The sequence below is a fragment of the Frieseomelitta varia genome, unplaced genomic scaffold (assembly GCF_011392965.1).
Source record: "Frieseomelitta varia isolate USP_RPSP 00005682 unplaced genomic scaffold, Fvar_1.2 scaffold_421, whole genome shotgun sequence".
Taxonomy (NCBI): Eukaryota; Metazoa; Arthropoda; class Insecta; order Hymenoptera; family Apidae; genus Frieseomelitta; species Frieseomelitta varia.
The window spans coordinates 30018-48117 of NW_025110170.1; the positions used below are offsets into that span (position 1 = coordinate 30018).

Consider the following 18100-nt stretch of genomic DNA (forward strand, 5'->3'; position numbering starts at 1 on the left):
AAGAGAATGAGAGTTATCACTTTTTTTATATAACATAGTGAAAGCACAACTTGCAATAATTCTACATTTTCAGTGGCGCACTTTAATTCGATAAAACAATACTAGGCAATGAAATAAAATAATAATAAACATATGCAGACAAAATCCAAACGGTAGAATAATCAATTACTAGTAAATAAAATTATTGCTTTAATAAAGTAGTTACGAGTAACGTGGGAACGTGCATGATAAAAGAATTATTATGGAACAACCTAACAACATATTTCGTAATGCACATATATATATATGTATATAAAACAAGCTGAAGGAATAATGGTTGATACAAGCTCTCAGTTATTGTGAGGTTTGTGTATACATAACCAATTATTTTCTTTGCGATTCCAAGTACGTATAAAGCAGGAGTCTTACGTAACTTTATAAAATATAAAAGAGATAAAGCCTTTTAATCTGAAAGAAAAGGAGTTATAAATAACGCGCAGATCTCTCAGTGTGTTTCTTCGACAAACGTTGCTGCTTTCAAAATATCTGCGATATTCCTTACGTAAGATACTTAGTTATTCTCCGTTTCTTCTATTCCCTTGGACAAGAGATCAATAATAAAATGAAACTCAGTTGAAAATTTTGAAGTCAAGCAGTATGAATTATTGTATCTTTCAGTGTCGAATAATAGCATACTGAATATGTACGGAGTGTCCAATTTCAATTTACAAACATGCAATTATCATACTGGATTTTATATTAGATTTAATTAAAGTTGAAGTATCTCCTAAACTGGTAATTTTTCGACGTACATAGATCTTATTATTGATCTTCATATTATCCAAAAAAAAAAAAAAAAAAAAACAAACTAACTGCACTAAATTATTCGAAACAGAACAAATTGTATTTGAAACATTATTTCGAACGCAGTCAGCTTGAAAAGAATTGCATTTAGACAGATTAAAACAAAGCACACAGAATTCTGAGAAAAATTACGCGAAATTTTTACGAAATGATCCAACAATTGGTCAAGAAAAAGATATGAAAAGTGGAGCAGTTTATATTTATTGAATTATTTACAGAGAACTAGCAAACGAATGCGGTAACACGACCGAGGTCGATCGACTAAAAAATGGTGCACTGTTCGGAAAGAATCGCGTTCGAACGAAATTCGAGCGCGGATTAAAATTGATCCGAGCCTCTCTGACACACGAGAATCAAGCACGAATAACTGTACAAAGCACTTTTTCACCTGGCGATATTGCATCGCAACCAGAAAGAAAGACCGCGCGACGCGATTTCCGCGAACACGACACCATGGTCGACATCATCCCAACTCTTGCGACTTTCTCCTGTGTATCGTGTTCTTAATAAAGATTTCTCGCTTGTACAAGATGAAATGAGCTTATAAAAATTCTTCTCCCTGTTTTTCAATGAAAAAGGAAAATTTTTCTTCCCATTTTTCAATAAAAAATATTCTCCACGTGTGTATGTATGTATATGTATATATTATATAATAATTATATGTATATAATTTATAATAATTATAAATATATAAATATATAATGTACTTAATATACTAAGAATATTAAGATATACAATACATTATATATATATATATAATATATAATATACTTAATATTCTAATAATAAGTACATTATATATATTTATAATAATTATAATATATATAATTTATAATAAATATATATATTTATAATAATTACAATATATATAATTTATAATAATTATATATATATATTTATATTTAATATTTTAAGTATATTAAGTAAATTATATATATATATATATAATGTATTGTATATCTTAATATTTTTAATACTTTTGGTGAAATTCACATCAATTCCATTCACTGAAATTTAACATAAATATTACATGTTGCACAAAATAAAATGTCCAAACGGTTATGTTAACATTTCGTTCAAAAATAAAAACACAGCAAATTGTTAAATAAGACGACAAAATTGGTACTCGATTGTTTCGTCAATATTTCGTTGAATATCAAATAAAATTTCGTTAAACATATAAAATATAGAACTTGATACTCGTTGAATATCCCTAAACAAAAATATAAAAATCGGTACTCGGTTAATTATTTCTTCAATAAAATATACAAAACTGATACTCGTCAAATGTTCTTAAATGAAACACAAAACTTGGTACTCGTTTGTTTGCGCAATAGGAGTTCGTCGCCCGACTGATTCGCGGAAAACTGCAGGCGTTTCGCGTAAATCATTCGACGCGATACTTCCGCTTCTGAGCGGTTTATGCGGTGAAATATTTGTATTGAAAATAGGGTGATCGTTAATGCGAGCACGTGAAAGATAAAGGCGTGGGTCTTGTTAATATTTGACGTAGATCGCGAAAATAGGTATTCCGCGAAAATCCTATAATTTCTATAAACCCGCGGGGATTAGTTTCACCATCGGGGATTCGCCGTGCATCGGACAGCTCGTGAATCTTTCACGATGCTAAGAGTGAATAATTAAGGAACGAAATGGATTCACAATACGATGTATATTCCTATATTCCTTATTCCGGTTTCTGGTGTCCTTGATATCAATTTTTTTAAAATTATTCCGGTGAAAAATCAAATTTGAAATGTTAAATATTAAAATGTATGTATATATATATATATATATATATATATATATATATGCTGTTATGAAATTCTTTTTGAATAAAAAATGTGTGCATTACGTAAAATATTTGTAAATCACGTTAACCAATTGAGTACCAAGCAGTGCTTTATCATAAAATTAAAATTACAGGTACTAAAAAGAATATTACGCGAAACCCGAGAATTTTTATTGATAGATTCAATGTTCAAAATAGAATTTGATAGTCAAAAGCCAGTCGACTGGAAAATGAAATACTACATTAACACAATATTGGACCTAGAACAAGTAGAATATTTCTAGTATATGTCATGCTAATATAATCCTCTTTTATATATCTTCTCTATAATGATCCTAATTCCTGCTGTTTACCTGAGATATTATATTATAATATTTCTAATGATATTTTTGCTGTACGTTTATCTGAGATATTTTTAATACTAACTCTAACTTTATAACATTCAGGATAGTTTTAAAACTTAACAGTAGTATTTAATAAATATATACTATAATATCTAGGACTAAATACATAGTTTGAAAGTATAAAACAATATAAAAATAAATCATATTTTTCATATATTATTGAAAATATTTTTCATGCATTTAAAACTATTAAATTAAGGAAAGTAATACTTCCTTTTTGTTTCAAATTTATTCAACAGATTAAAAATTACTTAAAACTGAAATAAAAATTGGGAGTCATTCAAACTAGTAGAAAATTATTAGTTATAAAGAAATGTAGTCGTCACACGTTAACCCACTGAGTGCTACCAAGCAGTGCTTTATCATAAAATTAAAATTACAGGTACTAAAAAGAATATTACGCGAAACCCTAGAATTTTTATTGATAGATTCAATGTCCAAAATAGAATTTGATAGTCAAAAGCCAGTCGACTGGAAAATGAAATACTACATTAACACAATATTGGACCTAGAACAAGTAGAATATTTCTAGTACATATCATACTGCTAATATGATTCTCTTTTATCTATCTTCTTTATAATGATCCTAATTTCTGCTGTTTACCTGAGATATTATATTATAATATTTCTAATGATATTTTTGTTGTACGTTTATCTGAGATATTTTTAATACTAACTTTATAACATTCAGGATAGTTTTAAAACTTAACAGTAGTATTTAATAAATATATACTATAATATCTAGAACTAAATACATAGTTTGAAAGTATAAAACAACATAAAAATAAATCATATTTTTCATATATTATTGAAAATATTTTTCATGGATTTAAAACTATTAAATTAAGGAAAGTAATACTTCCTTTTTGTTTCAAATTTATTCAACAGATTAAAAATTACTTAAAACTGAAATAAAAATTGAGAGTCATTCAAACTAGTGGAAAATTATTAATTATAAAAAAAAGTAGTCGTCACACTGAAAATATTTATGCAATCTTGTACTTCTTATCATTATTATGCAATTTTCTATTCTATTCTATCATTTTATATAAATCCTAATGTATTTTTATATTTGTCCACAAGTTCCCGAAAATATTAAACCTACAATTTTGCAAAGATGAAAAAATAACTTGTGCCAAATGTTGACTAAAAGGGACTAAAAGACATGAATCTCATGAAATTCTCACATTTCATCAGCGAGGACACGCGTTGAACATTAAAAAGGATATAACTATATTACGGGCAAGTGTGATTGATAATTTTTGCGATAAAAAGCTACGTTAATGAGGATGATATTACTGCACGGGTGACACACGATATTAGTGACGACCTTTGCCTATCATCACTTAAATATCATTACCTTTTATAACCTCCTACTTATAATATATAATTACTAAGGGTGAAATGTTACAATCTGCATTGTGTTACGCATATTTCACTCAGCGATGCGAATGGAAACGTGTACTTACTCGTTAAACAATGTTGATAACAAACGTGAAACACATGAGCAAGAAGAGACGTGCAAGTTCAATATCGTTCAAACAGCACGAACGCATTTTTCCAATCAATTTCAATTTTCCCCCGGCAAATGCGTTGGCTAACGGTGGATTTACATAACGGTCGTTCACGTACGAATCAATCACGCGCTCTCGTTTCTAGTCAGAGGCCGCCTCTAAACAAAGGCTGGACAAATTCTAATCACGTTAACGCGATTAACGTGCGCTGCGAGATCAGAACAACGCACACCGATATACGTGTACACGTATATACGTATGTCATGTATTTTCTCGTGTGATCGAAGAGGTTAGGGCAACAATCGCTCGAACGGTGTCCTCGAACGCGTCATCAACATCTCGCGATAAACACGTATCACGCGCACCATGTGTAAACAACAAGAAAAAACAAAAAAAAGAAAAAAAGAAAATGAAAGACCGAGTCACGTAAAACGCGAAATGCTCGGCGTAAAAGTTTTCGAACGCCGATCTCGAGAACGACTAACGTTCAGCGATACTCGGAACGATATTATCGCGCGATTATCGCAGGATCGATCGCGAGATAAGTTGAACGATAAGTTTCCAAGGCGGCGAGATCGTTGGAGAGAGGAAAAAAAAGTAGTTCGCGCTGGTTACACGTTCTAACTGGAAATACTGTGTTATTTACGGTCTGCGTACGCCTCGAGAGCGGAGGATGTTCGTAATTGGCAACGTGTCACGCGGGATACGTGTTCTCACGGGACGAAAATCAGAAACGAGAGAAGGGAAAGAAAAAGAAAACTGGCGTCAATGATCTCACCTGTTGGTACGTTGCTCATTTTGTCGAATCGACGCGTCTACGTGGATGCTCTCTGCCGCTGGCACAACGGTCCACCACTCGCGTATAATCGACGAGGTAGAAGTACGCGCACGTTTTTCCGCGAAAACTTGCCAAGACGAGACCTGCCGTGACGTGTTCACCGCTGTCGAACCGAGATCGATTCCTTCCGAATCACGTCTGAGGAACGGCACCGCGGCCATATTGGAAACAGTCGGCGAGTGGCGCCGCCAAGCGGCCAATCGCGAACCAAGATGCGCGCGAAACCCCGTTTGAATTTCTGGCGACGTTCCCGCGGCTTTTGCGAAAGTAAGTACATAACGCAAAGTCGATGTAATGGTAAAACAGTGCACTGTTGTGTGTCACAGTAATGGCCTCGTAAACGTATACCTGAACAGCTGTTACGGGAAAATTTTCTTCGCACAATGGATAATTTACTGTTTTAAACGCTTACAATTTCATCGTACGTTCGCATCGAACATCCTGTAGCTTCTATACACACGTGTGTTTTCAAGTTTGTTTCAAACTTTGCTAGCGTAATCGTAATGCTCGAGTCTTGTTATAGCATTAATGAAATTTCAAAATAGATTAGGTTATAGGTCACTAATATCTAACACGTGCGTATAGTATGAGACAATCATTGCCTTTAACATTCACTAACGAAATTATAATTTTCAACTTTAATTTCGATTCTTATTTCCGACGAAGTTTTCATTTTTCAAATTATAGTATTTTATATGAAGTTTTTATTTTTCAAATTATAGTATTTTATATAGTATTTTTATATACATTGATTGATTACGTTACTTGATTATTAATTGATTAATACATTACTAATTAATTGATTATTTAACCGTCAATAATACCAAGGGTGTGTATATTTGGAATATAGTCGACGAAAAGTGAGGTCTTTCTTTACAACATTTATTTCTAATAGCTATTTATCTATGTACAGATACGTACATTTGCCTATGCAACATAAATTACAATAATATTCTACAGCCCGTGAGCCCGGTGGTGTAGCTCTAAATAATTATGGCGCTTTTCAGGATATATACTCGTCGTATTTCTCTGTTCTTAATATCTAATACAATGACAATTCGCGCTCATGGTGTATGGATCGGAACGATCGTACAGAAAAGCGTAAAGAACGTTCTTTATTACGCAGAGATCAATTCCTATAAGTGCGTACAATCTATGCGTAATACTGTTTCTTTTATCATTATTATTTTTTCTTTCCATTTCGCGGTAATACTGTTGAGTACTATGTGCTGTGATGTAGAGACTATCTTACCGGTGTGTTCTTTTTTTTTTCAACAACGTTACTTTTCTTCTGCGTCTACGCGACAATGATGGAACAATTGACTTTAGTTCAAAATTAATGTTATCGTTATTAAGTATCACATTTCATTTCAATGTATCATTAGCCGAAGATCTATTAATTCGTCTGCCCCTGTTCATATACATTATACGAACCGCAGACGAGAAATCAAAAGTTTGAAACTATCGTTAGAAATTTGACAAGTTTAACAAAATAGCAACGGCGTAGAAGTTTTTACGGCGACGTGAAAATTTTTGTGAAATTAATTTCAAAAACTTTTACATTGTGTACAACAAGGTTGGGCCTATTATTCGAATAGATGTTTACTCATTTCAGATGATTATTCGAATAAATAAAACTAAATTTTTTGTTCTTGTACCAACAACTCACTTTGTTGCTAATTGTTCTTACACGAACGTATATTATTCTTGCTCGAATAAATTCTGCTTCGATCGAAATATTTATCACCAGCAGGTAAAAATTTTGTTCCTTAGTTCCATTCGAATAAAACTTTGCCCAACTTTATACACACACTCCAAAATTATATTAAAATTCTTCAATGAAATATGCATTGAACAGTATCTTAATTTTAGACATATCGTTATCATCTCTTCTAAAGCTAGGTAGCAATTACACAGCTGGCCAATAATATAATATATACATGTACAAACTACCTCATGTATCACTCTCTCCACAAGGTGTTGCAATCAGTTGAATTTCATTCACAAAACAAGAATGATCGTGAAACATTGTGAATCATGTACTCGATAAATAACACAAGGGAACCAGATGATTAGATTCGAAGGATTTATGAAATACATACATATAATCGCAATACACGTGTACATCTATCAATCGGTGTGACGTATGGCAAAAATGTCTCGTCAAAGTTGCACTCGCGATAATAGGATCCTCTATGAAGCAACACATTTAGATGATTTTTATACGACAAACTCCAAAAAACCCTTGTACACGCTGAAACATGTTACGATGCACGTATCGATACACACTCAGGTTTCGCGAAACCTGCATCAATGATCGATTCTTTTTAGTTTGTCACGCGACATTGAAACAGCGTGCCTGCAAAATTCTTGTCCAAGCACGCTATTAAAAAGTTAAAATTAATAATTCTGCTTGACGTTGAACGAGCTGGCTCTACTTTTCATTATTCTATGAAACTTTGCTCACCAACTAAGTGATCTTGATCTCTTGCATCGGTCACAAGTTATTTTATTGATGCTCGTTAATTGAAAAAAAATCGGCAATTACAAGGTAATGCAAATTATTGGCACGCAATTATTGCGATCGTGGCACGTGTCTCGTGAATGCATGCATCGTAACGTGCCTCAGCAATGTGCAAAAGTCTCAAGACGTGGATGTCAGCTTCTCAGAAGCGATGCACGTATTTTCTTTTTTTTTTTTTTTTTTCTTTAAACTCGTACTGGCCTAAATGTCCACATATATGTGTATCGCGAATCTTTAGCAAACCGCAATCACTAACACGGCCGGACGACAGTTAAACGCTAACGATAAGCCGAGATAAACTCTTATTTATGCACTGGTGAAACTGGCAGAGGACGTGTGAATACGTTATGTACGACTATATATATATATTAGCAATTAGCATGTTTTATCTCTGTGTTGGCACCGTTGAGTATCGAATGATTTGACCTATGCTGTTTCTAAACTTTGAGTCAAGCTATCTCACGCTGTTTCAAAGAATTCAATTCTGTATACGATGGTTAATCAGTTGATCATACGCGTAGGGAAGAATTTTTATTGAAGAAAAAAAAAAAAAAGGAAGCAATAATTTTCCTCCTGCCTTTCGAACGATCTCTTTTCATTTAATTAAAAGATTAATATATAAAATTCAAGAATTCCCACTTCTGTGAAACTTCACTTTCTCAAATTTAATATCAGTACGACTTTCATCTGTAGATATTTCATCGTGGCGTTTTTTTAATTGCGATGTGAAACGATGAGTCTCTCTCAGAAACTGATTCTCCTCATTACGAGAAGACAGATTTATTAAAAATTGTCGTGTTTCCCTTCATTTCCATTTATGGAGTTTTGGAACGATACAATTAAAATTATTGGAGAACTCGAGAATCATGAATTTATTTATTACCTAAGAAGATAATTAAGAAGAAATATATTGAAGTGAATTTCGCGTAACAGCTTCTGTCTGTGTTTCTCTTCATTTCCATTTATGGAGTTTCGAACGATACAATTAAAATTATTGGAGAACTCGAGAATCATGAATTTATTTATTACCTAAGAAGATAATTAAGAAGAAAAATATATTGAAGTGAATTTCACGTAACAGCTTCTGTAATTGTCGTTTATTTCTGTATATCTATACGAGTTTGAACTATCAAAATCGCTGGTGTTGGTTCTGTTATCTGAACTGTACATTTATCAATTTTGTCTTGACAAATTACTGTAGTACTGAAGATTCGATTATTGGGAAGAGATTCAGCTCAAATTTATAGGATTTGATCAATGAATCTACACGTATGATCAATCGAACGAAACTCAAAAACTTCTGAACAGAGCCAGACAATCTAACACCTAAGAGACGTTAACGAAAGCATATAAGCCAAACGATCTAACGCGAGAACATCAATCTGATTACTGGTTAATTTATTGCTCGTTCGATGCAGTGGTTGAAAAAATCCTTGCCCGGATGCTTGAAACCGACTATTTTCAGCTAACTTGAACATCATCCGTAACAATCCTCCTGAATCGTTAGATATTTAGTTACAAGTGTATGGTACAGTTTCGCTGTATATATGTATTTACAGAAACCTATCGGTGAAAACTAACGTACGTGTCGAAGAAATCCCCGCTTCCTCGTTTAATCCACTTTCGTTATAAAAATAGAGTGTGTCAGAAGTGATCTGGTGGCTACGTGTAATCGTGTGAACACTTCGTTTCGTGTGCTGAGAAAGATACGATCGCTGCGATCTCCCGATGATTTTCTTCTGGGAAAAAAGGATCGAACGGCGATCTCTGCGTGTGTTTCCCCTATTTGCAGTGTGTTTGTAGAAAGGCAACAAAGTTTCGGGAATAATTCCGTATATACAATTCGATATAATAATCGATGAGTAAATTTTCTGAAATACGATTGGGCAATGAAAATGCCAAAAATTATTTTACTGATCGTAAAGTTAATCGTCGAGGTAAATTCATCACTGGATTAATCAGTCGTTTCGTTTATGTGAAACAAACGAGCACGATTGTCTGCGATAAATGATAAAGCTCCAAAGTTAATGACGATCGCAGACGTGCACGTTTTAGAGAATTCGGGTTATCAAAAATAACACAGATAAATTAGTCTGAAGGTAATAACGTTGGCGTGACTTTGTAGAATTTTGCAGAATTACACGTTAAACGAATTAGTCCCGAAACATTATTCTCATGTTTCACACATACATACATACACACACACACACACACACACACACACACACACACATGTAAATATATGCATATCTGTACGTGTCATAAAAAAACTTGCTCTAGATACCGTTCGCCACCAGTATCTAGAGCAAACATCGACTAACGGATGGACTTTCGTGCTTGGACATCCTCGCGCCACCGAAACCACCTAACCGCCCCTTCCGGTTCTCACGAAGAGAGTCAACTCGCGCGTGGAATTTTCTAGACAGGCATCAAGCCCGTGGTTTAACAAAAATGTTCCATCTAGCACCTTTCTCGAATATACAAAATAATTGAACTGCTCCGATGTTTTCATTTATTAAAACGTCTGACGTTTCTCGTGATTTTGATTCGGCTCGAACTCGAAATTGAGAACCGATTGAGAAAAGAAAACGTTCATCGTTACGTTGCAAGTACAAATGAGGCTCCTTTGACTTTAGAAAACTATTGCGCAATTTACATTAGGCGACGGTCATTAGGATTTTTGACGCGATGCAAGAGGAAAGATCAAAATCAAAGTAACAAGAGAAAAGTGGGAACTGGAATTATTAAATCTGTTAAGTTGGGAAACTTGAAAAATTCCCGTTTCTTTTTAAACGTTCGTTTGGACTTCAGATTCCTTTTTAATTGTCTAACATTGCCTAAGACTTAAGATTCCTAAATTCGTCCTAAATTAATAAAATGAATAGTAAGTAGTTATTAATAAATAACTGGTAATACTATATATATAACTATTAATAAATATAATATTATAGTTATTAATATTATTAATAATATTAATAAATAACTATTAATATTATAGTTATTAATGAATAACTAGTAATACTTATTATAGTTATTAATGAATAACTAGTAATACTTAATTATAGTTATTAATGAATAACTACTATATATATAATTATTAATATATAGTTATTAATAAATAAGTATAATATTATAGTTATTAAACTATAATGTTATTAATAATATTAATAAATAACTATTAACATATAGTTATTAATATTATAGTTATTAATAAATAACTATTAACATATAGTTATTAATATTATAGTTATTAATAAATAACTATAATATTATAAATAACTATAATATTATTAATAATATTAATAAATAACTATTAATATATAGTTATTAATATTACAGTTATTAATAAATAACTATAATATAATAGTTATTAATATTATTAATAATATTAATAAATAACTATTAATATATAGTTATTAATATTATAGTTATTAATAAATAACTATAATATTGTAGTTATTAAACTATAATATTATAAATAACTATAATATTATTAATAATATTAATAAACAACTGTTAATATATAGTTATTAATATTATAGTTATTAATAAATAACTAGCAATACTATATATATAACTATTACAAGTTAATAGCTAGTAAAACAAGTGAAACTAGTTAATAACTAGTATACAACTATTACAAAAAATAACTAGTAATACTACAAGTAATAGTTATTAACAAAATTGTAAATTCTACCGATACGGAGTAACAAATAATTGAGAAGAACAGAATCGAATAATCCAGAAAGACTCGAGCAGATTATACACATTTTTCTAGGAAATGTCAAACCCTTTAAATTCAGGGAGGAAAAAATCATACTTTCAGTTTTCGAACGATAGATAGAACACTTTAACTTGAACAAGGGTAGCCATCGACCGCGATTCTGTATGCTTCGAATGGCGCGTTCCTCGATGGTGCTCAAAGATCGAGCACCAGAGCACGTGTTTAATTATCTAAAGAAAAAGAAAAGACTATGCACGTACGACCTGCATACGGAGTTTTTCTACGGAGGCATAAGCATGCTCGTCCGGTTCGATCTATTCGAGGGAAGATCGGACTTTAGAGATTCGATAATTATTCCTCTCTCTCTCTCTGTCTCTCTCTGTGGCGCAGCTAGAGTGACAGAGTTTTTTTTTTTTTTTTTTTTATTGGATCGCATCGAAAGGATCTGTGAATGATCTCGTGTGATCTGGTGCGAGGAAGATACGTCGTCGGTTAGAAGTTTGGAATTGTCAAGCAATTTTTTTTGAGAAAGAGTCAACTTGACTCTGTGAAAAATGAATTGAAGGGCTCGTGACAGAAAACGACCCCAAGTGACATTCTTTTAGACAATAAATATCGCGAGCGTGTAATACCTTTGTAATATCCAAGTTTCTCAAATTATATTTACAAAAATATAAATTTTCATTGAGACGCACAACGTGGTAAAATATTGCAATGTATATCTTGATTTATTGTCGAATGAAACTTATGTTTTTTTTTTTTTTTTTTTTTTTAGTAGTCAGAGAATTGGCGCTGTGAAAAATGACTAATTTCTTTTGATTTATTGTCACGTGAAAATTAATCAGTTCTACGAGAATCTCGCCACTTCTCTCGCGCGATATAATTAATAAATATAATTTTAAGAATAGTATGTATTACAAGAAACAGTTCGTTTAATGGAAGAGAAATTAATGGGCCGTTGATTTATGAATAGTTTAATAACTATAATATTATAGTTATGAAAATTATAAAATTATAATTTTAAACTAAAGTTCGATCCATTCGATCGAAGTTAGAATCCATCGACCTGTCGATAATTGCGATAGAAGAAATTCTGAAATCGGCAGATATCAAAACGCATCAGCCCCTACAATATAATAATGAATATTAATTAAATATCGATAGCATTGGTAACAACATTTATATTGAAATTTTCATTTCAAGTCAAGCAGATCATTCACATTAAATTGTCAAGAGATGCGACTAATTCCAAAACTTTTAACCAGCATCGTACCGTCATCTCACCGTCGTCGAGGATAAACTCGATGTACCTGTGTAAAGCTGCGCGCGTTGTATAAAAGTTTCGCTTCTCGCATCTATTTGTCCTCGAGTCTCGCGTGGTTCCATTTTCGTTGATCGATCGTGCAACTGGAATTGTCGTCTCGATGGCACTGCCACGCCAGGAAAGAAACTGCTGCTCTTTATTCTGAAAAGCTGCGCTTCGTCCTCGAAGGGAATGTTTGTGACACGCGTCATGCTTGCGCGTTTTGTGCCATTTGATTCGCGTACACACTCTCGCTCAAAATTCTTACGATCATTCCCCGTTTTTAATACAACTTTGGTGTAGATTGTGAATCTTCGGTTTGCATACATTTTTTTTTTTTTTTGTTTTTTAGTAAGCTTGCTAAGTATATCAGGTAGCACGAATTTTCACTTTATCGTTAACGAAATATTTAATATTTAGAATGGTACCGTGTCGTGATTTATGCGGCCATTTTGTTGCTGTCAGTTTCTTCTCGGACAGAGATTAGCAATTGCCGAGTTAAAAATTGAAGATTACTTCAAAATGTTATTTGCAATAAATTATTGTTATCGAATACTCGTGGCAACAATAATATAAATGATTCGTCACAGTAATTTCTAAAGAATTGTTACGCATTAACAGATTAATAACGAATCTATATTGACACTGACCGAGGATTTAAAACGAATTGTCACCACGTAATATTTTCTTAATTTTCGACGAAAAAAGGAAAGTATGGTAATTTGATCGTGAAACTTTCGAGCAAGACTGTATAGACAAATCATTGTGAACGTATGCGAATCGACCAACGATGTAAAATTCGAATCGAAGGACAACCACTTTGATTATTATATCGTATATATATCGTACGACTTGTACGTATAGAACATGCAAGCGAATTCCTTCAACTTTTGCCGCGTAATTGATTATTACGCTCGAACTTTCCACGTTTATTAAAAGATTTCTTCCATGTTGCCATAGTTACGATCCCAGTAGCCGCCGTGGTATAACCAGTCCATTTGGTTCGTGTACGGATTCATACCTAATTGGAACCACCTGTGAACCACAGAGAATTTGCATTTGTCGGATAATCAATGCTTTCTATTGGTAGCTCGAGTTTATATAACTATTATAATTATTATTTTTCATAATGTTGTATCGCTCAATTCACGTACCAGTAGATATTTTTGTCGTGTAAAATATATTTTATGATACAACGATCATCGAGATATTCGCGGAACAAAGATAAAGAAGGCTTTGTCGTATTTTATTGTCTCATATGTACGAGCATAAGTGAATTACAAAAACATTCGTGCTCTAGCAATTATCTCTAGATTCGACGAGTTTCTAAAATTTCCATTGTAATGAATTACTGTTTTCTCAAACTCATTTATTACTAGCATTACCAGTGTATTGTACTGTTATTATTATACTCATTATCCTGATTGATAAATGTTGCAGAATGTTGATCCAAATTTTTTTTTTTTTTTTCGATCCATCGTATCGGAGATGAAACATTCACGAAAGCGGAATTACCCTTTGAAATATCCAGAAATTATTTACACAGAACGATCCAATATGAAATGATAATTGCTAGAGCAAAAATCGATCAATTTTACGCGATAAAAATCAGTTCAATTTCCATCATTGCTCTTGTAAATTTTCATTTCCATCAGTTCCACAAGTTCCACAAAATTCTATTAATTCTACATATCATCTAAACTATTCTCGATTGCAGTGAAACACAGAATAACAAAGATTATTGGAAATTAAATTAGGACTTATAAGTTTAGAATTAGTACAGAGAGTGAGAGAAAATTAATTGAAGAAATGACAAGGGCACAATTAAATATCTAATCGTTTATATTTTCCTAGAATTCAATTTCTTTCTCGTGTTTGTCATTTATATTATTTATGTCGCGTTTGTTACCTGGGCGTCCATTCTTCTCCCTTCTTGTGCTTGCGCGCTTTGCGCGTCTCTCTTTGCTTCTCCTCGAGCCTCGTCTTTTCAGCCGCGGCGCCATCTTGATCGCCGTTCTCCAATTTCCTAATATCCGGCCTCAGTCGCGAGTCCGTCGGGCATAGAACCTTTTCCATTTCCGGTGTCAGTTCGTTTAACGACATGGCGAACGTTGTGAACTGGTAATACTGGAAAATCGATCCGGCGAGATGTTAAAATAGCACCGCTGATGCAGATCGAGGGTAGAGTTTCACGTTTCACAGCGAAAGGAAATCAATTCGCTTCGTTCGTTAGATATCACGACTTTGGCACATTACCTCGAATTGTTTGGCACACGCTCAAATTTGCTATATTAATAGATATATTAATTAAAGAAATTCGGAAATTTTAACACGCCAATAATATACACTTTAAGTTTGGCCATTATCGGATTTTGCCCAATTTTTCCATAGATTCAGATTCGCCGTGGAAATGTATAAAAATTGAAAAGAATTAAGCAGAGTAATACGGAAATGTTTGATTTACTTCTGCACTGTTGGTTGGCCTTGGCGAAGCCTCCCAGAGAGTAATCGATCCAGGAATGTCATCGACTGTTGGAGTGTCGTCCGCGTCTATGCTTGCTGATGGATCGTCGATTGCGTCCTTAAAACAATTGTTCAAATTTTGTTTTATAACTACTTGATGTAGAATATAAAATATTTTATTGTAACATGAATGATAATTATATAAAAATGTAAAAAGAAAAGAATGTAAATTTAATAAAATGTAATCTATTAAATTTACATTTACTAAAATATCATATAATTTAATATAATAATATAATATAATATAATAATAAAAATATAAAATTTAATATAATAATATAATATAATATAATAATAAAAATATAAAATTTAATACAATAATATAATATAATATAACAATAAAAATATAAAATTTAATATAATAACATAATATAATATAATAATAAAAATATAAAATTTAATATAATAATAAAAATATAAAATTTAATATAAAATATCATATTATTTATAGTTATTATTATATTATTATTTATAATATTATATTATTAATGTAAAATATTAGCATTCTTTTAAGGAAAAAATTTAAGAAACATTTACGTATATATTGAATCTTAAAATATTATATAAATCTTATGTTACGTTAACTGACACTTGATACATATTACATTTAATATATATATGTATATATTCAATTTAGGTAATTAATAAAATATTAATTAACAATATTGGATAATTTTTAGTATCTGTACAATCAAGGTCACGTATGCACGTGTTAAACTTTTAATTATCATCTTTTGATGATTACATTTCCTCGCAGAGAAAAAACATAAAAAAAATAAAGAAGATATGTTTGCAAAATCGCCTTTTATATTTGTAGAACAGTATCATCTCTTTTTAAAGAACGACACTAGGCAATCACCATTCATAAATAATGTAAAACATTCGCTAGTCCTTTCTTCCACGTCCAGATATTTTTTCCATGAAGGGAACTCGTTGAGGTCGTTGAATATTCAAGGCTTTAATGAATGAAAAGTGTAAAATAGGGGCAACATGTGAACTCCTATATATAAACTGGCTTTTAGAACGATCACTCGAAAGTCGAGTGGATAAGACGATGAATGGAAAGCAGAATTTTCATCCATAATACAATGTAACCAATTGTAATTGCAAGAATTGCAACTCCAAAAGTGGGAAGTGCTTCTGTTCTTTGATTATAGTTGTAGAAAATTCTCATGAAAGAGCAGGAATCATTTCCATTTTTCATTCGTGTATTTTCGAGGATAAAACTTACATTTCACATTACATCTCGTTCTTTCTTTGTTGAAAAAAAAATCAAGGTTCCAGGAAATTTAATTACCTAATTAAATCTTCAATGCGCGAGAGCAATCTTATTAAATTTATTTATATTAATTGATATTATTAATTAATATATTATATTAATTTATTTAATTTATACCTTTATTAAATTTCTTAACAGTTAATCAGTACCACTGAATAACCAAAGTTATAAAAATTTATCCTCACATTGCTCAAGTTTGGCACTTTTGATTCGATCTTGATCTCGTTACTCACAGTCAGAGAAAAAAAAAAAAAAAAAAAAATCAGAAGAAAATACGAAGCAGGTACGAAATAAAATTGAACAACTAGGATTTTTGCGCTACGATGCTGCATGATATCGTTCGTAATTAACGTCTCGAGTACCTGATGAGAGGGTTTGAAAGCTCCAACTTTGAGACTGTGCAATTTCGCGAGGACCTTCTTGTGACCGGGGCTACCCTGCGGGCTCTTTGCCTCGCGTTTCACCTTCTCCAACGCTTCCTCGTACAACGCCGGATCGCACACCTTCATCCTGTCCGTCCATTTCCCATAAAGGAACAGCAGCTTCCTTTTTCTAAAAAAAAAAAAAAAAAGAAGAAGCAGTTCAAGTTGAAATTTTCTAACGTCGATAGAAGAAATTTTCGAACTCGTGTTGATCGTGTATGCAGTACACAGGTGATCCAATCATCGTATATGTGCCAGTGCAAGTTTCTCCAAACTTTGGGAGGGGAAGGCTGACATAGTTCATTCATTTTCAAAACTACATGGCATTTGAAACTTTCGTAAAATAAAATACAGTGGGTAGTTTAAATAAACGATGTTAGAACTTCGGTTTCACAACTTCTGAAATGGACGTTTGGAAATTAATAATGCACGATAATTTGACTGTATCTGCGTGTAGTGGTAATTTCTAACGTTATTCTGACGACTCTTGGAAGTCTTGGAAATTCAGAAGACTTTAATAGGTGATGAATAAACTACAGAGCTCTATGCGTTTGTGCGAAATTGAAAAATTCAATAAACAATAATAATAATGAATAATGATAAAATAATATATAATAATAAAAATAACAAATAATAATAAAATTCAATGTCAATAACAATATGTTCAATAATAATAAAATTCAATACCAATAATAATATGTTCAGTAATAATAAAATTCAATACCAATAACAATATGTTCAGTAATAATAAAATTCAATACCAATAATAATATGTTCAGTAATAATAAAATTCAATACCAATAACAATATGTTCAGTAATAATAAAATTCAATACCAATAACAATATGTTTAGTAATAATAAAATTCAATACCAATAATAATATGTTCAATAATAATAAAATTCAATACCAATAATAATATGTTCAATAATAAT

At 31.8% G+C, this 18100-nt stretch overlaps 1 protein-coding gene and 1 long non-coding RNA gene across 2 annotated transcripts in view; both read right to left on the reverse strand.

Annotated features, from left to right (window-relative positions):
- Nucleotides 1–317: 317 nt before the first annotated feature.
- On the reverse strand, nucleotides 318–5285 carry LOC122531883. The gene is made up of 3 exons (XR_006307416.1): nucleotides 4559–5285; nucleotides 792–797; nucleotides 318–328 (listed from the first exon to the last, which is right to left on the reverse strand). It is a non-coding gene; the product is annotated as an uncharacterized LOC122531883 (long non-coding RNA).
- A 7501-nt stretch (nucleotides 5286–12786) lies between these two features.
- LOC122531879 (oxysterol-binding protein-related protein 2) overlaps nucleotides 12787–18100 on the reverse strand; it is a 16996-nt gene continuing 11682 nt past the window's right edge. The window contains exons 6-9 of the mRNA XM_043660150.1: nucleotides 17107–17296; nucleotides 15407–15523; nucleotides 14852–15069; nucleotides 12787–13977 (exon numbers count right to left, since the gene is read on the reverse strand). Of these exons, the coding sequence (XP_043516085.1) occupies nucleotides 13875–13977; nucleotides 14852–15069; nucleotides 15407–15523; nucleotides 17107–17296 (628 nt within the window). The 3' untranslated portion in view covers nucleotides 12787–13874. The remainder of the gene's footprint in view (nucleotides 13978–14851; nucleotides 15070–15406; nucleotides 15524–17106; nucleotides 17297–18100) is intronic.